Source organism: Pseudophryne corroboree, chromosome 2 (assembly GCF_028390025.1).
Source record: "Pseudophryne corroboree isolate aPseCor3 chromosome 2, aPseCor3.hap2, whole genome shotgun sequence".
NCBI classification, from domain to species: Eukaryota; Metazoa; Chordata; class Amphibia; order Anura; family Myobatrachidae; genus Pseudophryne; species Pseudophryne corroboree.
In genome coordinates this window covers 875,900,087-875,915,277 of record NC_086445.1, presented here as the reverse complement: position 1 = coordinate 875,915,277, position 15,191 = coordinate 875,900,087, and the positions used below count along the sequence as shown (strand labels likewise).

Here is a 15,191-nt window from a genome sequence, read left to right as displayed (position 1 = left end):
CATGATTGAGGCAATTAAAAATGTATTACACATTTCTGATAATACCCCAGATACCACAAAAAAGGGTATCATGTTTGGTGACAGAAAACTACCAGTAGTTTTCCTGCATCTGAGGAATTGATATGAGGTGTGTGAGGAAGCGTGGACTTCCCCCGATAAGAAATTGATAATTTCTAAGCAGCGTACCCTTTTCCGCCAGAGGATAGGTCACGTTGGGAAATAACCCCTAGGGTAGATAAAGCGGTTACACGCTTATTAAAAAAAGGTGGCACTACCGTCACGGATACGGCCGCCCTGAAGGACCTGCTGATAGAAAGCAGAAAACTACCCTTAAAGCTATATACACACACACGGGCATTATATTGAGACCTGCTATTGCCTCGGCATGGATGTGCAGTGCGGCAGCTGCGTGGTCAGATTCCCTGTCGGATAATATTTATACTATAGATAGGGACAATATTTTGCTGAAAATAGAGCATATAAAAGACGCTGTCTTATACATGCGTGATGCACAGAGGGATATTTGCCGACTGGCATCACTAATAAGCGCTATGTAAAACCATTGCCGCCAGACGGGGGTTATGGACTCGGCAATGGTCGGGCGATGCCGATTCAAAACGGCACATGGAAGTTTCCCCTGGAAGGGGGTGGAACTGTTTGGGGATGGTCTTTCAGACCTTGTTTCCACAGCTACGGCTGGGAAATCAAAACTTTTGCCACAAGCTACCCCACAGCAAAAGTAAGCACTGTATTATCAGGTACAGTCCCTTCGGCCCCAGAAAAGTAGAGGGCTAGAGGCTCATCTTTTCTGCCAAGAGGAAAAGGTAGAGGGAAAAAGCTGCAGCACGCAGCTAGTTCCCGGGAGCAGAAGTCCTCCCCTGCGTCCGGTAAGTCCACAGCATGACGCTGGGGCTGCTCAGGCGGACCCGGGTACGGTGGGGGCCCGTCTCAGAAATTTCAGCGCACAGTGGGCTCTCTCACAGGTGGATCCCTGGGTTCTTCAAACAGTATCTCAGAGGTACAGGCTGGAATTCGAGACGTCTCCCCCCCCGCCGTTTCCTAAAATCTGCCTTACCGGCAACTCCCTCTGCCAGGGAGGCAGTGTTGGTGGCTATCCAAAAAACTGTGGCCCTCATTCCGAGTCGTTCGCTCGTTCTTTTTTTTCGCATCGCAGTGAAAATCAGCTTAGAGCGCATGCGCAATGTTCGCACTGCGACTGCGCTAAGTAATTCTGCTATGAAGAAAGGATTTTTACTCACGGCTTTTTGTTCGCACCGGCGAACGTAGTGTGATTGACAGGAAATGGGTGTTACTGGGCGGAAACACGGCGTTTTATGGGCGTGTGGCTGAAAACGCTACCGTTTCCGGAAAAAACGCAGGAGTGGCCGGAGAAACGGGGGAGTGTCTGGGCGAACGCTGGGAGTGTTTGTGACGTCAAACCAGGAACGACAAGCACTGAACTGATCGCACAGGCAGAGTAAGTCTGGAGCTACTCTAAAACTGCTAAGTTTTTTTTGTTCGCAATATTGCGTAAACTTCGTTCGCACTTTTAAGATGCTAAGATACACTCCCAGTAGGCGTAGACTAAGCGTGTGTAACTCTGCTAAATTCGCCTTGCGACCGATCAACTCGGAATGAGGGCCTGTATTCACAGCAAGTGATTATCAAGGTACCCCTCCTTCAACAGGAAAAGGGTTACTTTTCCACAATGTTTGTGGTACCGAAACCGGACGGTTCGGTCAGACCCATCTTAAATTTAAAATCCTTGAACACATATAACAAAAGATTCAAGTTCAAGATGGAATCGCTCAGGGCGATTATTGTGATCCTGGACGAGGGGGATTACAGGGTCTCTCTGGACATCAAGGATACTTACCTGCATGTCCCCATTTACCCTCCTCACCAGGAGTACCTCAAGATTGTGGTACCGGACTGTCACTATCAGTTCCAGACGCTGCCGTTTGGATTATCCACGGCAACGTGGGTCTTTACCATGGGTAATGACCGAAATGATGATACTCCTTCGCAAGAAGGGAGTTTTAATTATCCCGTACTTGGACGATCTCCTGATAAAGGCGAGGTCCAAGGAACAGTTGGTAAGGGGGTAGCACTTTCTCGGGAAGTGCTGCAATAGCAGGACTGGATTCTCAATTCCAAAGTCACAGCTGGTCCCGACGACACGTCTTCTGTTCCTGGGAATGATTCTGGAAACAGACCAGAAAAAAGTGTTTCTTCCAATGGAAAAATCGAGGAGTTGTCATCTCTAGTCAGAAACCTCCTAAGACCGGGACAGGTGTCGGTACATCAATGCACACGAGTCCTGGGAAAAATGGTAGCTTCGTACGAAGAAATTCCATTCGGAAAGTTCCACGCAAGGATTTTCCAGTGGGACCTGTTGGACAAATGGTCCGGGTCCCATCTCCAGATACAGCAGCGGATAACCCGGTCGGCAAGAACCAGGGTGTCGCTGCGGTGGTGGCTGCAGAGGGTTCATCTACTAGAGGGCCGCAGATACGGAATACAGGACTGGGTCCTGGGGACCACGGATGCCAGCCTTCGGGGCTGGGGTGCAGTCACACAGGGAATAAAATCCCAAGGACTATGGTCCAAAACAGGAGTTTTCACTTAACATAAATTTTCTGGAGATAAGAGCCATTTACAAGGCCCTAAGCAAAACAAGGCCCCTGCTTCACCAGCCGTACTGATCCAATCAGACAACATCACGGCGCTCGCCCATGTAAACAGGCAGGGCGGCACAAGAAGCAGGAGGGCGATGGCAGAAGCCACAAGGATTCCCCGTTGGGCGGAAAATCATGTGGTAGCACTGGCAGCAGTGTTCATTCCGGGAGTGGACAACTGGGAAGCAGACTTCCGCAGCGGACTCCACCCGGGAGAATAGGGACTTCATCCAGAAGTCTTCCAAATGCTGGTAAACCGTTGGGAAAGACCACAGGTGGACATGATGGCGTCCCGCCTCAATAAAAAAGATATTGCGCCAGGTCAAGGGAACCTCAGGCGATCGCTGTGGACGCTCTAGTGACACCGCGGGTGTACCAGTCGGTTTATGTGTTCCCTCCTCTCCCTCTCATACCCAAGGTACTGAGGATAATAAGGAAAAGAGGAGTAAGAACTATACTCATGGTTCCGGTTTGGCCAAGAAGGGCTTGGTACCTGGAACTTCAGGAGTTGATCTCAGAGGACCCATGGCCTCTGCCACTCAGACAGGATCTGCTGCAGCAGGGGCCCTGTCTGTTTAAAGACTTACCGCGGCTGCATTGACGGCATGGCGGTTGAACACCGGATCCTGAGTGAAAAAGGCATTCCGGAGGAAGTCATTCTTATCCTGATCAAAGCCAGGAAGGATGTCAGCCTGAAGTGCAGACGTTGTAAGGGAGTGCTGCATATTCAGACCCTTTTTTGTGCCCCAGTGGCACCTTGGGATCTCAATGTGGTTTTGAAGTTCCTGGAATCACATTGGTTTGAGCCACTTAAAACCGTGGATTTGAAATATCTCGCATGAAAAGTGGTCATGTGTTGGCTCTGGCTTCGGCCAGGCATGTGTCAGAATTGGCGGCTTTGTCATAAAAAAGCCCTTACCTGACTTTCCATATGGATAGGGCAGAGTTGAGGACTCGTCCTCACTTTCTCCCGAAGGTGGTATCAGGTTTTCACTTGTACCAACCTATTGTGGTGCCTGCGGCTACTAGGGACCTGGAGGATTCCAAGTTACTGGACGTAGTCAGGGCCCTGAAAAATTATATTTCCAGGACGGCTGGAGTCCGGAAAACTGACTTGCTGTTTATCCTAGATGCACCCAACATGCTGGGTGCTCCTGCTTCTAAGCAGACTATAGCGCGCTGGATTTGTAGCACTATTCAGCTTGCGCATTCTGCGGTGGGACTACCGCAGCCTAAATCTGTAAAAGCCCATTCCACATGGAAGGGGGCTCATCTTGGGCGGCTGCCCGAGGGGTCTCGGCTTTACAACTTGGCCGAGCTGCTACTTGGTCAGGGGCAAACACGTTGCAAAATTCTACAAATTTGATACCCTGGCTGAGAAGGACCTTGAGTTCTCTCATTCGGTGCTGCAGAGTCATCCGCACTCTCCCGCCCGTTTGGGAGCTTTGGTATAATCCCCATGGTCCTTACGGAGTCCCCAGCATCCACTAGGACGTCAGAGAAAATAAGATTTTACTCACCGGTAAATCTATTTCTCGTAGTCCGTAGTGGATGCTGGGCGCCCATCCCTAGTGCGGATTGTCTGCAATACTTGTAAATAGTTATTGTTACACAAAATCGGGTTGTTATTGCGAACCATCTATTCAGAGGTTCCATTGTTATCATACTGTTAACCGGGGTTCCTATCACGAGTTACATGGTGTGATTGGTGTGGCTGGTATGAGTCTTACCCGGGATTCAAAATCCTTCCTTATTGTGTCAGCTCTTCCGGGCACAGTGTCCTAACTGAGGCTTGGAGGAGGGTCATAGGGGGAGGAGCCAGTGCACACCAGATAGTCCTAAAGCTTTCTTTAGATGTGCCCAGTCTCCTGCGGAGCCGTCTATTCCCCATGGTCCTTACGGAGTCCCCAGCATCCACTACGGACTACGAGAAATAGATTTACCGGTGAGTAAAATCTTATTTTTCAATGAACATGTGCTTTGTGATCTGCCGTGTTAATTCTGTCGGACGACTTGACAGCTGTGGTGTAAGTAAGCCGCTAGGGCGGAACATGGAGAAAAGCGGCAATGGCAGATGCCGTAAAAGTTCTCCGCTGGGTGAAAGGACTGGTAAACGCTATATTAGCAGTCTTCGGTCCGGATGTGTCCGACGGAGAAATAGATTCCTCTGCAGATGCGATCTCCATCCGGGAAATATACAGTCGTCATCGAGAAGTTTCACTGAAGCGACAGGTCTTTGAGGTGCCTCAATTCGACATATTGGTGTCTCGCCTCAACGAGAGATCTCAGGGATATTGTTCCGGGTCAAGGGACACTCAAGCTATAGCAGTGGACGTCCTCGGGACACCTTGGGTGTTTTCAGTTGGTCTATGTGTCCCCTCTGTTTTCACTCTTCTGAAGGTGATAAACGTAAGACGAACAAAGATTCAGGCGATCCTCATTGTTCCGGTCTGCACATGGAAGGCTTGGTATCCAGCTCTTCAAGATTTACTCATAGCGGATCCCTGGCCTCTTCCTCTACGTGAGGAACTGTTACAGCAAGATCCGGGCGTGTATCAAGACTTCCCGCGGCTGCGTTTGGCGGCGTGGCGTTTGAACGCCATATCCTAGCCAGAAAGGGTATTTCCAGTGAAGTAATTTCCACTTTTCTTCAGGCTAGGACAGAAGTATCGGCAAAGCCTTACCACCGTGTTTGGAGAAAATATGTGTCTTGGTGTGACACAATTCGGAAGACTTTTAGTTGGGTCGTTTTTTCTCCATTCTTTGCAAGCAGGTGTGGGTGCAGGCCTAAAGTTAGGCTCCATTCAAGAGCGGTTTTGGCCTTATAAATTTTCTTTCAAGAAAGAATTGGCGACCTTTCCGGAAGTTCGGACCTTCGTGGAAGGAGTACTGCACATCCAACCTCCATTTGTGCCCCCATTGGCACCGTGGGACCTTGACGTGGTGTTGAGTTTTCTTGTGTCACAATGATTGGAACCTTTCTGAAAGGTTGTGTTAAATTTTCTCTCTTGGAGAATGGTCATGCTTTTGGCTTTGGCGTCCGCAAGACGGGTGTCGGAAGTGGCGGCTGGGTCTCACAGGAGCCCGTTTGATCTTCCGGGTGGATAGAGCGAAATTGAGAACTCCGATAATAGTTCTGCCAACAGTGGTTTAGGTGTTTCGCAGAAACCAGCCTATTTGATGCCTGTGGTTGCTTGAGCTGATTCAAGGTCTCTCGATGTAGTTGGAGCTTTGAATATTTATGTCGCCAATTTGGCTCAGATTGCGGAAACAGAGGCTTTGTTTGTTCAGTATGCTCCCAGCGTGATTGGGGCGCCTGCGTCTCTGTAGTCGGTTACACGCTAGATCTGTGATCCGATTCGGCGTGCTCGTTCTACGGCTGGTTTGCCGTTACCGAATTGGGTGGTGACCCATTCTACTTGGAAAGTGGGATTTCTTGGGCGGATGCCCAAGGAGTCTCGGCGATTCATCTTTGCCAAGCGGATACTTGGTCAGGTTCAAACACTTTTGCTAAGCTCTAAAAGTTTGATACCCTGGCTGATGGGGTCCTCATGTTGCTCAATCGGTGCTGCAGAGTCATCCGCACTCTCCTGCCCGGTCTGGAGCTTTAGTATTAACCCCATGGTCCTTACAGAGTCCCCAGCATCCTCTAGGACGTAGGAGAAAATAGGATTTTAATACCTACCAGTAAATCCTTTTCTCTTAGTCCGTAGAGGATGCTGGGCGCCCGTCCCTGTGCGTACTGTGTCTGCAGTAATTGGTTATGGTTACACTCTTGTGGTGTTTCTTTTCTGTCAGGATGTTGCTGATGTTGTGCATGCCATGGCAGGTGGTGTATTTTTATTGGTTATGTTGACACACTGGTTGTGTTACATATTCTCTCAGCATGTGGCTGTGTATTTTTCATGCCGTTGGCTGGTGTTCTATTGAATGCCACGTTCTGCGGTATGTTCGTGGTGTGAGCTGGTATGACACTCACTGGGGTATATTTACTAAGCTCCCGATTTTGACCGAGATGCCGTTTTTTCATCAAAGTGTCATCTCGGTCAATCTCGGTCATTTACTAAACACTAATCACGGCAGTGATGAGGGCATTCGTAATTTTTTTCTAGTTCAGGTAAAAAATTACGAATGAATACACCATCGGTCAAATTACGCCTGTTTAAGTATGAATCTCGGTCATTTACTAAGAAGTGCAAAGCAAAAAAACCCAAAACACTGCCGTGAAAAATTACAATTCGTAAAAAAGTCCTAAAAAAAAACAGACCTGCTTTTTTTATTCGTGATTTGAGATGCATGCAGGGATCCATGAGATCCGTGCATGTATATCAGTGGGAAGGGGTTGGAAAGTGCTTTTTTTTGCCAAAAAAAATTGCGTGGGGTCCCCCCTCCTAAGCATAACCAGCCTCGGGCTCTTTGAGCCGATCCTGGTTGCTGAAATATGGGAAAAAAAATGACAGGGGTTCCCCCATATTTAAGCAACCAGCATCGGGCTCTGCGCCTGGTCCTGGTCCCAAAAATACGGGGGACAAAAAGAGTAGGGGTCCCCCGTATTTTTAAAACCAGCACCGGGCTCCACTAGCTGGACAGATAATGCCACAGCCGGGGGTCACTTTTATATAGCGCCCTGCGGCCGTGGCATCAAAAATCCAACTAGTCACCCCTGGCCGGGGTACCCTGGGGGAGTGGGGACCCCTTCAATCAAGGGGTCCCCCCCCCCCAGCCACCCAAGGGCCAGGGGTGAAGCCCGAGGCTGTCCCCCCCCATCCAATGGGCTGCGGATGGGAGGGCTGATAGCCTTTGTTGTAAAATAAAAGATATTGTTTTTAGTAGCAGTACTACAAGTCCCAGCAAGCCTCCCCCGCATGCTTGTACTTGGAGAACCACAAGTACCAGCATGCTGCGGAAAAACGGGCCCGCTGGTACCTGTAGTACTACCACTAAAAAAATACCCAAAAAAACACAAGACACACACACAGTGAAAGTATAATTTTATTACATACATACACACATACATACATACTTACCTTATGTTCCCACGCAGGTCGGTCCTCTTCTCCAGTAGAATCCAAGGGGTACCTGTTGAAGAAATTCTACTCACCAGATCCAGTGGTCCAGGCTCCTCGGCAAATCCAGGGATAATCCACGTACTTGAATAAAACAAAAAAACGGTTGCCCGACCACGAACTGAAAGGTGACCCATGTTTGCACATGGGTCACCTTTCCACGAATGCCAGAAACCCACTTTGCCTTCTGGCTAAGTGGGTTTCTTCAGCCAATCAGGGAGTGCCACGTTGTAGCACTCTCCTGATCAGCTGTGTGCTGCTGTCCTAACTGACAGGCAGCACGCGGCAGTGTTACAATGTAGCGCCTATGCGCTACATTGTAACCAATGATGGGAACTTTCTGCCCTGCGGTTGACCTAAAGTGACGTCACCGCTGAGCAGAAAGTTCCCATCATTGGTTACAATGTAGCGCATAGGCGCTACATTGTAACACTGCCGCGTGCTGCCTGTCAGTGAAGACAGCAGCACACAGCTGATCAGGAGAGTGCTACAACGTGGCACTCCCTGATTGGCTGAAGAAACCCACTTAGCCAGAAGGCAAAGTGGGTTTCTGGCATTCGTGGAAAGGTGACCCATGTGCAAACATGGGTCACCTTTCAGTTCGTGGTCGGGCAACCGTTTTTTTGTTTTATTCAAGTACGTGGATTATCCCTGGATTTGCCGAGGAGCCTGGACCACTGGATCTGGTGAGTAGAATTTCTTCAACAGGTACCCCTTGGATTCTACTGGAGAAGAGGACCGACCTGCGTGGGAACATAAGGTAAGTATGTATGTATGTGTGTATGTATGTAATAAAATTATACTTTCACGGTGTGTGTGTCTTGTGTTTTTTTGGGTATTTTTTTAGTGGTAGTACTACAGGTACCAGCGGGCCCGTTTTTCCGCCGCATGCTGGTACTTGTGGTTCTCCAAGTACAAGCATGCGGGGGAGGCTTGCTGGGACTTGTAGTACTGCTACTAAAAACAATATCTTTTATTTTACAACAAAGGCTATCAGCCCTCCCATCCGCAGCCCATTGGATGGGGGGGGACAGCCTCGGGCTTCACCCCTGGCCCTTGGGTGGCTGGGGGGGGGGGACCCCTTGATTGAAGGGGTCCCCACTCCCCCAGGGTACCCCGGCCAGGGGTGACTAGTTGGATTTTTGATGCCACGGCCGCAGGGCGCTATATAAAAGTGACCCCCGGCTGTGGCATTATCTGTCCAGCTAGTGGAGCCCGGTGCTGGTTTTAAAAATACGGGGGACCCCTACTCTTTTTGTCCCCCGTATTTTTGGGACCAGGACCAGGCGCAGAGCCCGATGCTGGTTGCTTAAATATGGGGGAACCCCTGTCATTTTTTTACCCATATTTCTGCAACCAGGATCGGCTCAAAGAGCCCGAGGCTGGTTATGCTTAGGAGGGGGGACCCCACGCAATTTTTTTTAGGATTTTACTTTGTTTAATTTAAAAAAAAAAAAAAATACGAACCCCAGCACGGATCACACAGATCCGGCCGAGATTGATTGTAAAAAAAAACGGCAGTGTTTTGCTAATCACTGCCGTAAAAATAGGTAAAAAAAAACGAATGACATCGACATCGGAAGAAAAGAAAAACCCGAATACGACAGCTTAGTAAATCCATCGTAATCAATTCAAAAAGTTGCAGTTTTACACTGTCGATGTCATTCGTGATTGAACTTTGACCTTTTTTCGGAAATTACGAATCTTAGTAAATTTACCCCCCTGTGTTTAAACAATAAATTCTTTCCTCGAAATGTCCGTCTCCCTGGGCACAGTTTTCTAACTGAGGTCTGGAGGAGGGGCATAGAGGGTGGAGCCAGTTCACACCCATTCAAAGTCTTATAGTGTGCCCATGTCTCCTGCGGATCCCGTCTACACCCCATGGTCCTTACGGAGTCCCCAGCATCCTCTACGGACTAAGAGAAAGGATTTGCCGGTAGGTATTAAAATCCTATTCTCCCCCCCCCCCCCTATCAAGAGCGCAGAGACTTGCTGTAGAAGCAGTGGTATTCCCTTCAGCTGTACCTTTTTGGCAGGTACAGTAACTCTTTTATGGTCTGAACCGATTTTTGGCTCTCCAAACTTCCATTGAAAGTATAGGAGAAGGGGCGAGACCACGCAACTGTACGCCACGCCACCTTTTCGAATTTGTACAAATTTTTATGTGTAAATTGTTGGAGGGTATGTTGATGCAGTGGGCCTATTTTGGGGTGTGGGCCTGGAGCTGCAGCTCCGTCAGCCCCATTGTTAATCCTGCTCTGGGAACACACAGCAGCCAAAGGGCAGATCCTCCCATTGGATGTAACCTGTGTGGGAGTGCGTTTCTCGCCCAATCAGCTGTGGACTGGGTGTGATAGACCTGCCGCTATCCCAATGAGAGCTCCTAGCCACGCCCAGCGTTATACACACAGGCACAGAGTCACAGATCTTGGCTATTTTATAGGAGATAAGCATAAAAGCGGTTCTTTTTAAAAGACAACTAAACCTATAAATATCTTTTGATTTATTATGAAGCAGTATGAGTGATCCACGAAAGGAAGGTTAAATTCTGTAGAAGGGTTTCTTGAGAAATGTGTCTAGCCTGCAGAAATCAGTCTGGATTGGTGGTCTCAGATCTGTGACCTGTATCATGTGACATTAGGACACAGCCCTAAAGGTGTTGGAGGGAGGTACTGTTTTCTGTACTAGAGGTGATTGTTTACTTTTCAACAGAGCTGCATAGTTTCTTCATAATAATATCAAGTAAAATCTGGCAATTATAAAGTCCGTTTAACAACAGTCTTTATTCTTGAAGCACTCTGGTTAGTTTTGTGAGTTCTGTTTAGCGTATTTTACAGTACAAAAGCTTAAAGCATACCTTTCTCAGCATCAGCTTCTTTTCTGGCTGAGGGACATTGGTATCATAGGTTCGTTGAGATTGTGCTCCCTCTTTATGTCAACAGGTTACAGTAATGGGTAAAATAGGTATAATAGGAAGGGTTGTGTTGGATGCGATATATGATGAAATGAATGCCTGTTCAGGTGGGTACACACTAGTCGATGTGCTCCGTGAGCGGCATCGTCTAGTGTGTGTCCGGCCAGAGCCGCCCTGACATGGGCATACACACTGAGCGATACCGCACAGTGAAATCATGCCATGGCTGGGCTGTGCATGCAGCTTTGGACAATGAGTCCAAATTGAGCTGCATGCACGGCTGACTCCGAGGGTCGTTAACGACCCGCGGGGCCGCGCATTGGCCGTCATCAGCAGCATACACACTGGGCGAAATAGTAAGTGATATCACTCAGGAGGGTAAAAATTAGCTATATCGCCAAGTGTGTACACACCTTTAGTCCAGTTGTCATTTCTTCAATTCATAGTATAGGTTTTCCTTAGTCATATGCCCGGATGCTGCCTTTCAAGACGTGTATTGATTCAGCAATGGGATTCAACAGGTGCAGAGGATAGAATATTTTCTTCAGGCACCCAAAACAGAAACCATATCAAACCATAGTGTGCACTGTGTATTTTTATGGGGAAAATGTGACACAGATTCCTCTCTCCTTAACTGCTGGTCCTAGTAGGGTCACATGTAGTATGTGAAATGCTGCTCCCAGAACCCTATTCCCCAAACATGCATGATATCCTCTAGTGCACCGTGGTACCAAGTTTCATGTACACAGCCCCAAATCCTTGTCAAGAGCTATAGAGTTTTTAAATAACTGGCTAGAAGTATGTATGTCATGAATGGCTGTATTCCCAGCAGAATGGGCCTTTCATTAATTCTGTTGGCGGTGGTGCAGGAATGGAAGATTTAAAGAGGATGTTCAGTTTTTCTATTAAGGTCCAGATTATCTCTGCAACCGTTCTCCTAGCAGTAGAACAGGTGTGAATAATGATTTGGTGCCATCTGTGATGTTACTTATTGCATGGTATCAAATTCCGAGCTTTCATTTAAAAATAAATAAATGAACCCAGACCAAACCTCCAATATGTAGTATCCATGGAAATGTTGCAGAATACATTAAGGGCATATTTCGTAGGTTTAATTAATTTAGTGAAAGTAACTGAATAGATGAAAACATCTTCTAATGTCTCTCGTATATACAGTTTTCTAGTCCAAAATCACCCAAATTACAAAGCTGTCAGAGTAGAAAGATTCTGAATAAAATGTACCATCCTGCAAGTAACCATTAGCAATGCCACAGTGGGCAAGAAATGCCTTCGGTAACTGCACACTGTGCCTAAGCGTAAAAGCAGGTACTGATGGAAATGGTAACTATTTTGATGCATGTTGATTTGAGGGCAAGTTAAACTGTACTGTCCAGAGATATACTGATAGTATGTTTTGTTGTACAATAGATATGTATGATTGCATCACTCTATACTATCCTGCATTTTTTTGTGAAGTTTTTTGGCTTATCTCACTATTATCTAGGCCATAGGCGGGATGCTGAACCTGGCTATCTTCTGCTAATGATCTATTAGGCCTCGACCTATTAATCCTTAGAACATTGTAATAAAATTATATATATTTATTTCTTTTACAACATTTTCTTTTTTATTTTATTTCAAGACCAAGCTGGAGGTCCAGAAAGCACTGGCAGAGGATACCTCAGTGTACGAATATGACAGTGTGTATGACGATATTCAGAAGAAGAAAGAGGAAAATGCAGCTAAAGTGCTGTCTGAGAAGGATAGAAAGGTATGGTTCCACCCACCCATTGTTACTTGTCTGCTCTTCCTCTCTTTGATGGCAAATATTTGACATATACGCTGGTCAAACATCTGCAGTAAGCACATTTTACCATGCATGTATAATTGTGACTTTATAGTGCAAACTATCTGTTGTGCTTATGTGTACTGGTGGTCAGTCTTGTTAAGTATTGTAAATGGTCCCTGCCTATGCTTGCATATGAAATTGGGTCTTTCAGCAATCAAACTTATTTATAATCTGAAAGAGCAGAACTTAAAGAACGACTCATTAATGGAAATCAAGGAGTAGACTAGACTGTAATTAGAACTAACAACGGAACTGAACTCAGGCGCAGAGGGAGTAGACAGAAATATACAGTTGAGTCATATCTTCTCTTAGGTGTATTAGCTGCTCACAGATAGGAAAGGAGAGGACTGCAGAGAGGTACGCTGGTTAGTTCAGGCACTAAACTGCTGTAATGAAATGTGTGTGTATATAAAACAAGTAACGCTAATCACGCAATCAGTACCAATGCGTTAAGAAATATTGAATTCCTATAATGAAACGGGTTAGAAATTTCCTGTTTTATCTTGAAACTTTGGACCTGATTCACAGTTGTATAGAATGTTGACTTAGTACACAGTGGAGCAATTTTTGCTACTGCACATAAGTCTAAGTCGCACTGCGCATATACCGCAATGATCTTGTGATGGCGGCCGCTGAGAAGATTTATTAGCAAAGCGATTGAAAGTAAGGTCGTGAATGGCAATCCAAACACAGGCATGTTGTGTCCATTTCTGGGGCATGTCACAGCTTGCAACTGTGATTTCGTATGTAGTTACAATGGTTCTCACTCCTTCTTTCCTGCATTAATGGTTTAACCAAAAATATTGGACATGGTAAAATCTACGGTTTTGGTATATTAGGTTGACATTCAAAAAGGTCGACAGTGTCTAGATCGACACCAAATGGTCTATATGGTCAAAAGGTCGGCACAGGAATTGTTGACACAAATAAACGTCGACATGATGGGGGGGGGGGGGGGGTTGTGTAAAATTTTACTTTACAGCATGTCGAACCCCAATTAGTGCTCCACTGCCGTTGCGCTCGGCGTAGGTTACTATTACCAGTTGTAGTCCTTGTGGATGGTAAAGTATGAAAAAGTTGAAAAAAATGGCAAAACTCATGTCGACCATATGTTGTGTTGACCATTGTCATGTCAGCCATTTGAACCTGTCAACATTTTGACCTGGTCGACCATTTGGTGTCGATCTTTTGACTGTCAACCTATCATCCGAATACCAAAATCTATTGAAAGTTAGTGTTATATTGGGAGTTAAGCAAAATCCCTATAAAATGTCATCCTAAATACACCAGTTACCCCTCATTACCTTCTGCGCTGCTTTTCCACATTTCTTTCCAGCAATTCAGTTGTGACAATACACAAAATGTCTTTCTTTCCTTTCAGCCTAAGTATATCCAGAACATCTTGAAAGCAGTGGAAGTTAGGAAGAAGGAACAGGAAAAGAGAATGGAGAAAAAGATCCAGAAGGAGCGTGAAATGGAAGGGGACGAGTTTCAGGACAAAGAGGCGTTTGTCACATCTGCCTACAAGCAAAAGTTGCAGGAGAAAGCTGACGAGGAAGAGCGAGAGAAAAGGGAAGCTGCACTAGAAGGTGGGGATAACTACCCAGTGCTATGTTACCTGTTTGGAAACCTCTCCTTAGTCTGCATCATTTAACTCTGTTGGTGCTTACAGTGTTGAGCGCCTATATTAGTACTGATGCAACTAGGACTACAAATATCACCATTAAGAAAGAAGTCATTTTGACCATTTCATATAGATGAATTCCTTATATATTGTTCTGTAACCTGTCATTTATACCTCAGAGTTTGAAAACTAATATAATAGTGGAAACAAGGTACTGTATCCAAGGGTACATTTTATTTTGAGTACTTTTAATATAACAGTACAATATTATTGTTGCCTTAATAAAGTGCCTCTGTACTCCTGAGATTATTGTCACTCCTGAGACTATTGCCCATTGGAATAGTGATGAGTTGTGCCCATTGCCATATGCAAATGTCAATTGGTTAGTGATGTCTGAGGCTCTCCCATCCAGTGAATATACTCCTGATAAGTGCATGAAAGCAATTCAGAGGTCCAAGTGATCTTTTCATGCATATTTTAAAGTTGTGAAAGCACAGGAAAAATACAGGCATTCTATTAATGGCATTTTATGAACTTGGCAGCTGTCCATTTTTGAATAGTCACACTTAGTGCAGTAGTGCCTTGGCATTCACACTTCTCTCTGTCCAACATTGCCACTAAGCTGCCACCCTGAGCTGCTTTCAGCCTGCGCTCATTATTAACTGATAGTATTCCACCTCCTGTTCTCCATAAACCTCAATTGGCTGTACATCGGGTTTAGTACTGTAAGCTAGTAATAGAAAGGGCTGTTAGCGGTTCCAGATTGTGTTGGGGGAGGAGGGTAAATAACTAACCGGGAAGATGGTTAGTATGGTAAACTAACCACTCGGAATGGGGTGCCTTTGTGGGGAACAAAAAGATGCAACCAAGTTGCTACTCTTTATCTGCAATAGGGTGTTAATCATGTTCTTGGAATACAATGAAATATGAGTGTTTATAAACTGTTATAGTATATTCAATTTGATACATTTTTGAAGCACTAGCTTGAAGTATTGTGCTATTAGTGTTGGACCTAACCAGGCCTGATTCTGGGAGTAAAGCAAAAAATAGCAATTAGCTG

At 46.1% G+C, this 15,191-nt stretch overlaps 1 protein-coding gene across 1 annotated transcript in view; it reads left to right on the top strand.

The window, feature by feature from the left end:
- Positions 1-15,191, top strand: part of NSRP1 (nuclear speckle splicing regulatory protein 1) — a 214,997-nt gene that overhangs the window by 191,639 nt on the left and 8,167 nt on the right. The window contains exons 4-5 of the mRNA XM_063955957.1: positions 12,301-12,429; positions 13,889-14,096. Coding sequence (XP_063812027.1) covers positions 12,301-12,429; positions 13,889-14,096 — 337 coding nt within the window. The remainder of the gene's footprint in view (positions 1-12,300; positions 12,430-13,888; positions 14,097-15,191) is intronic.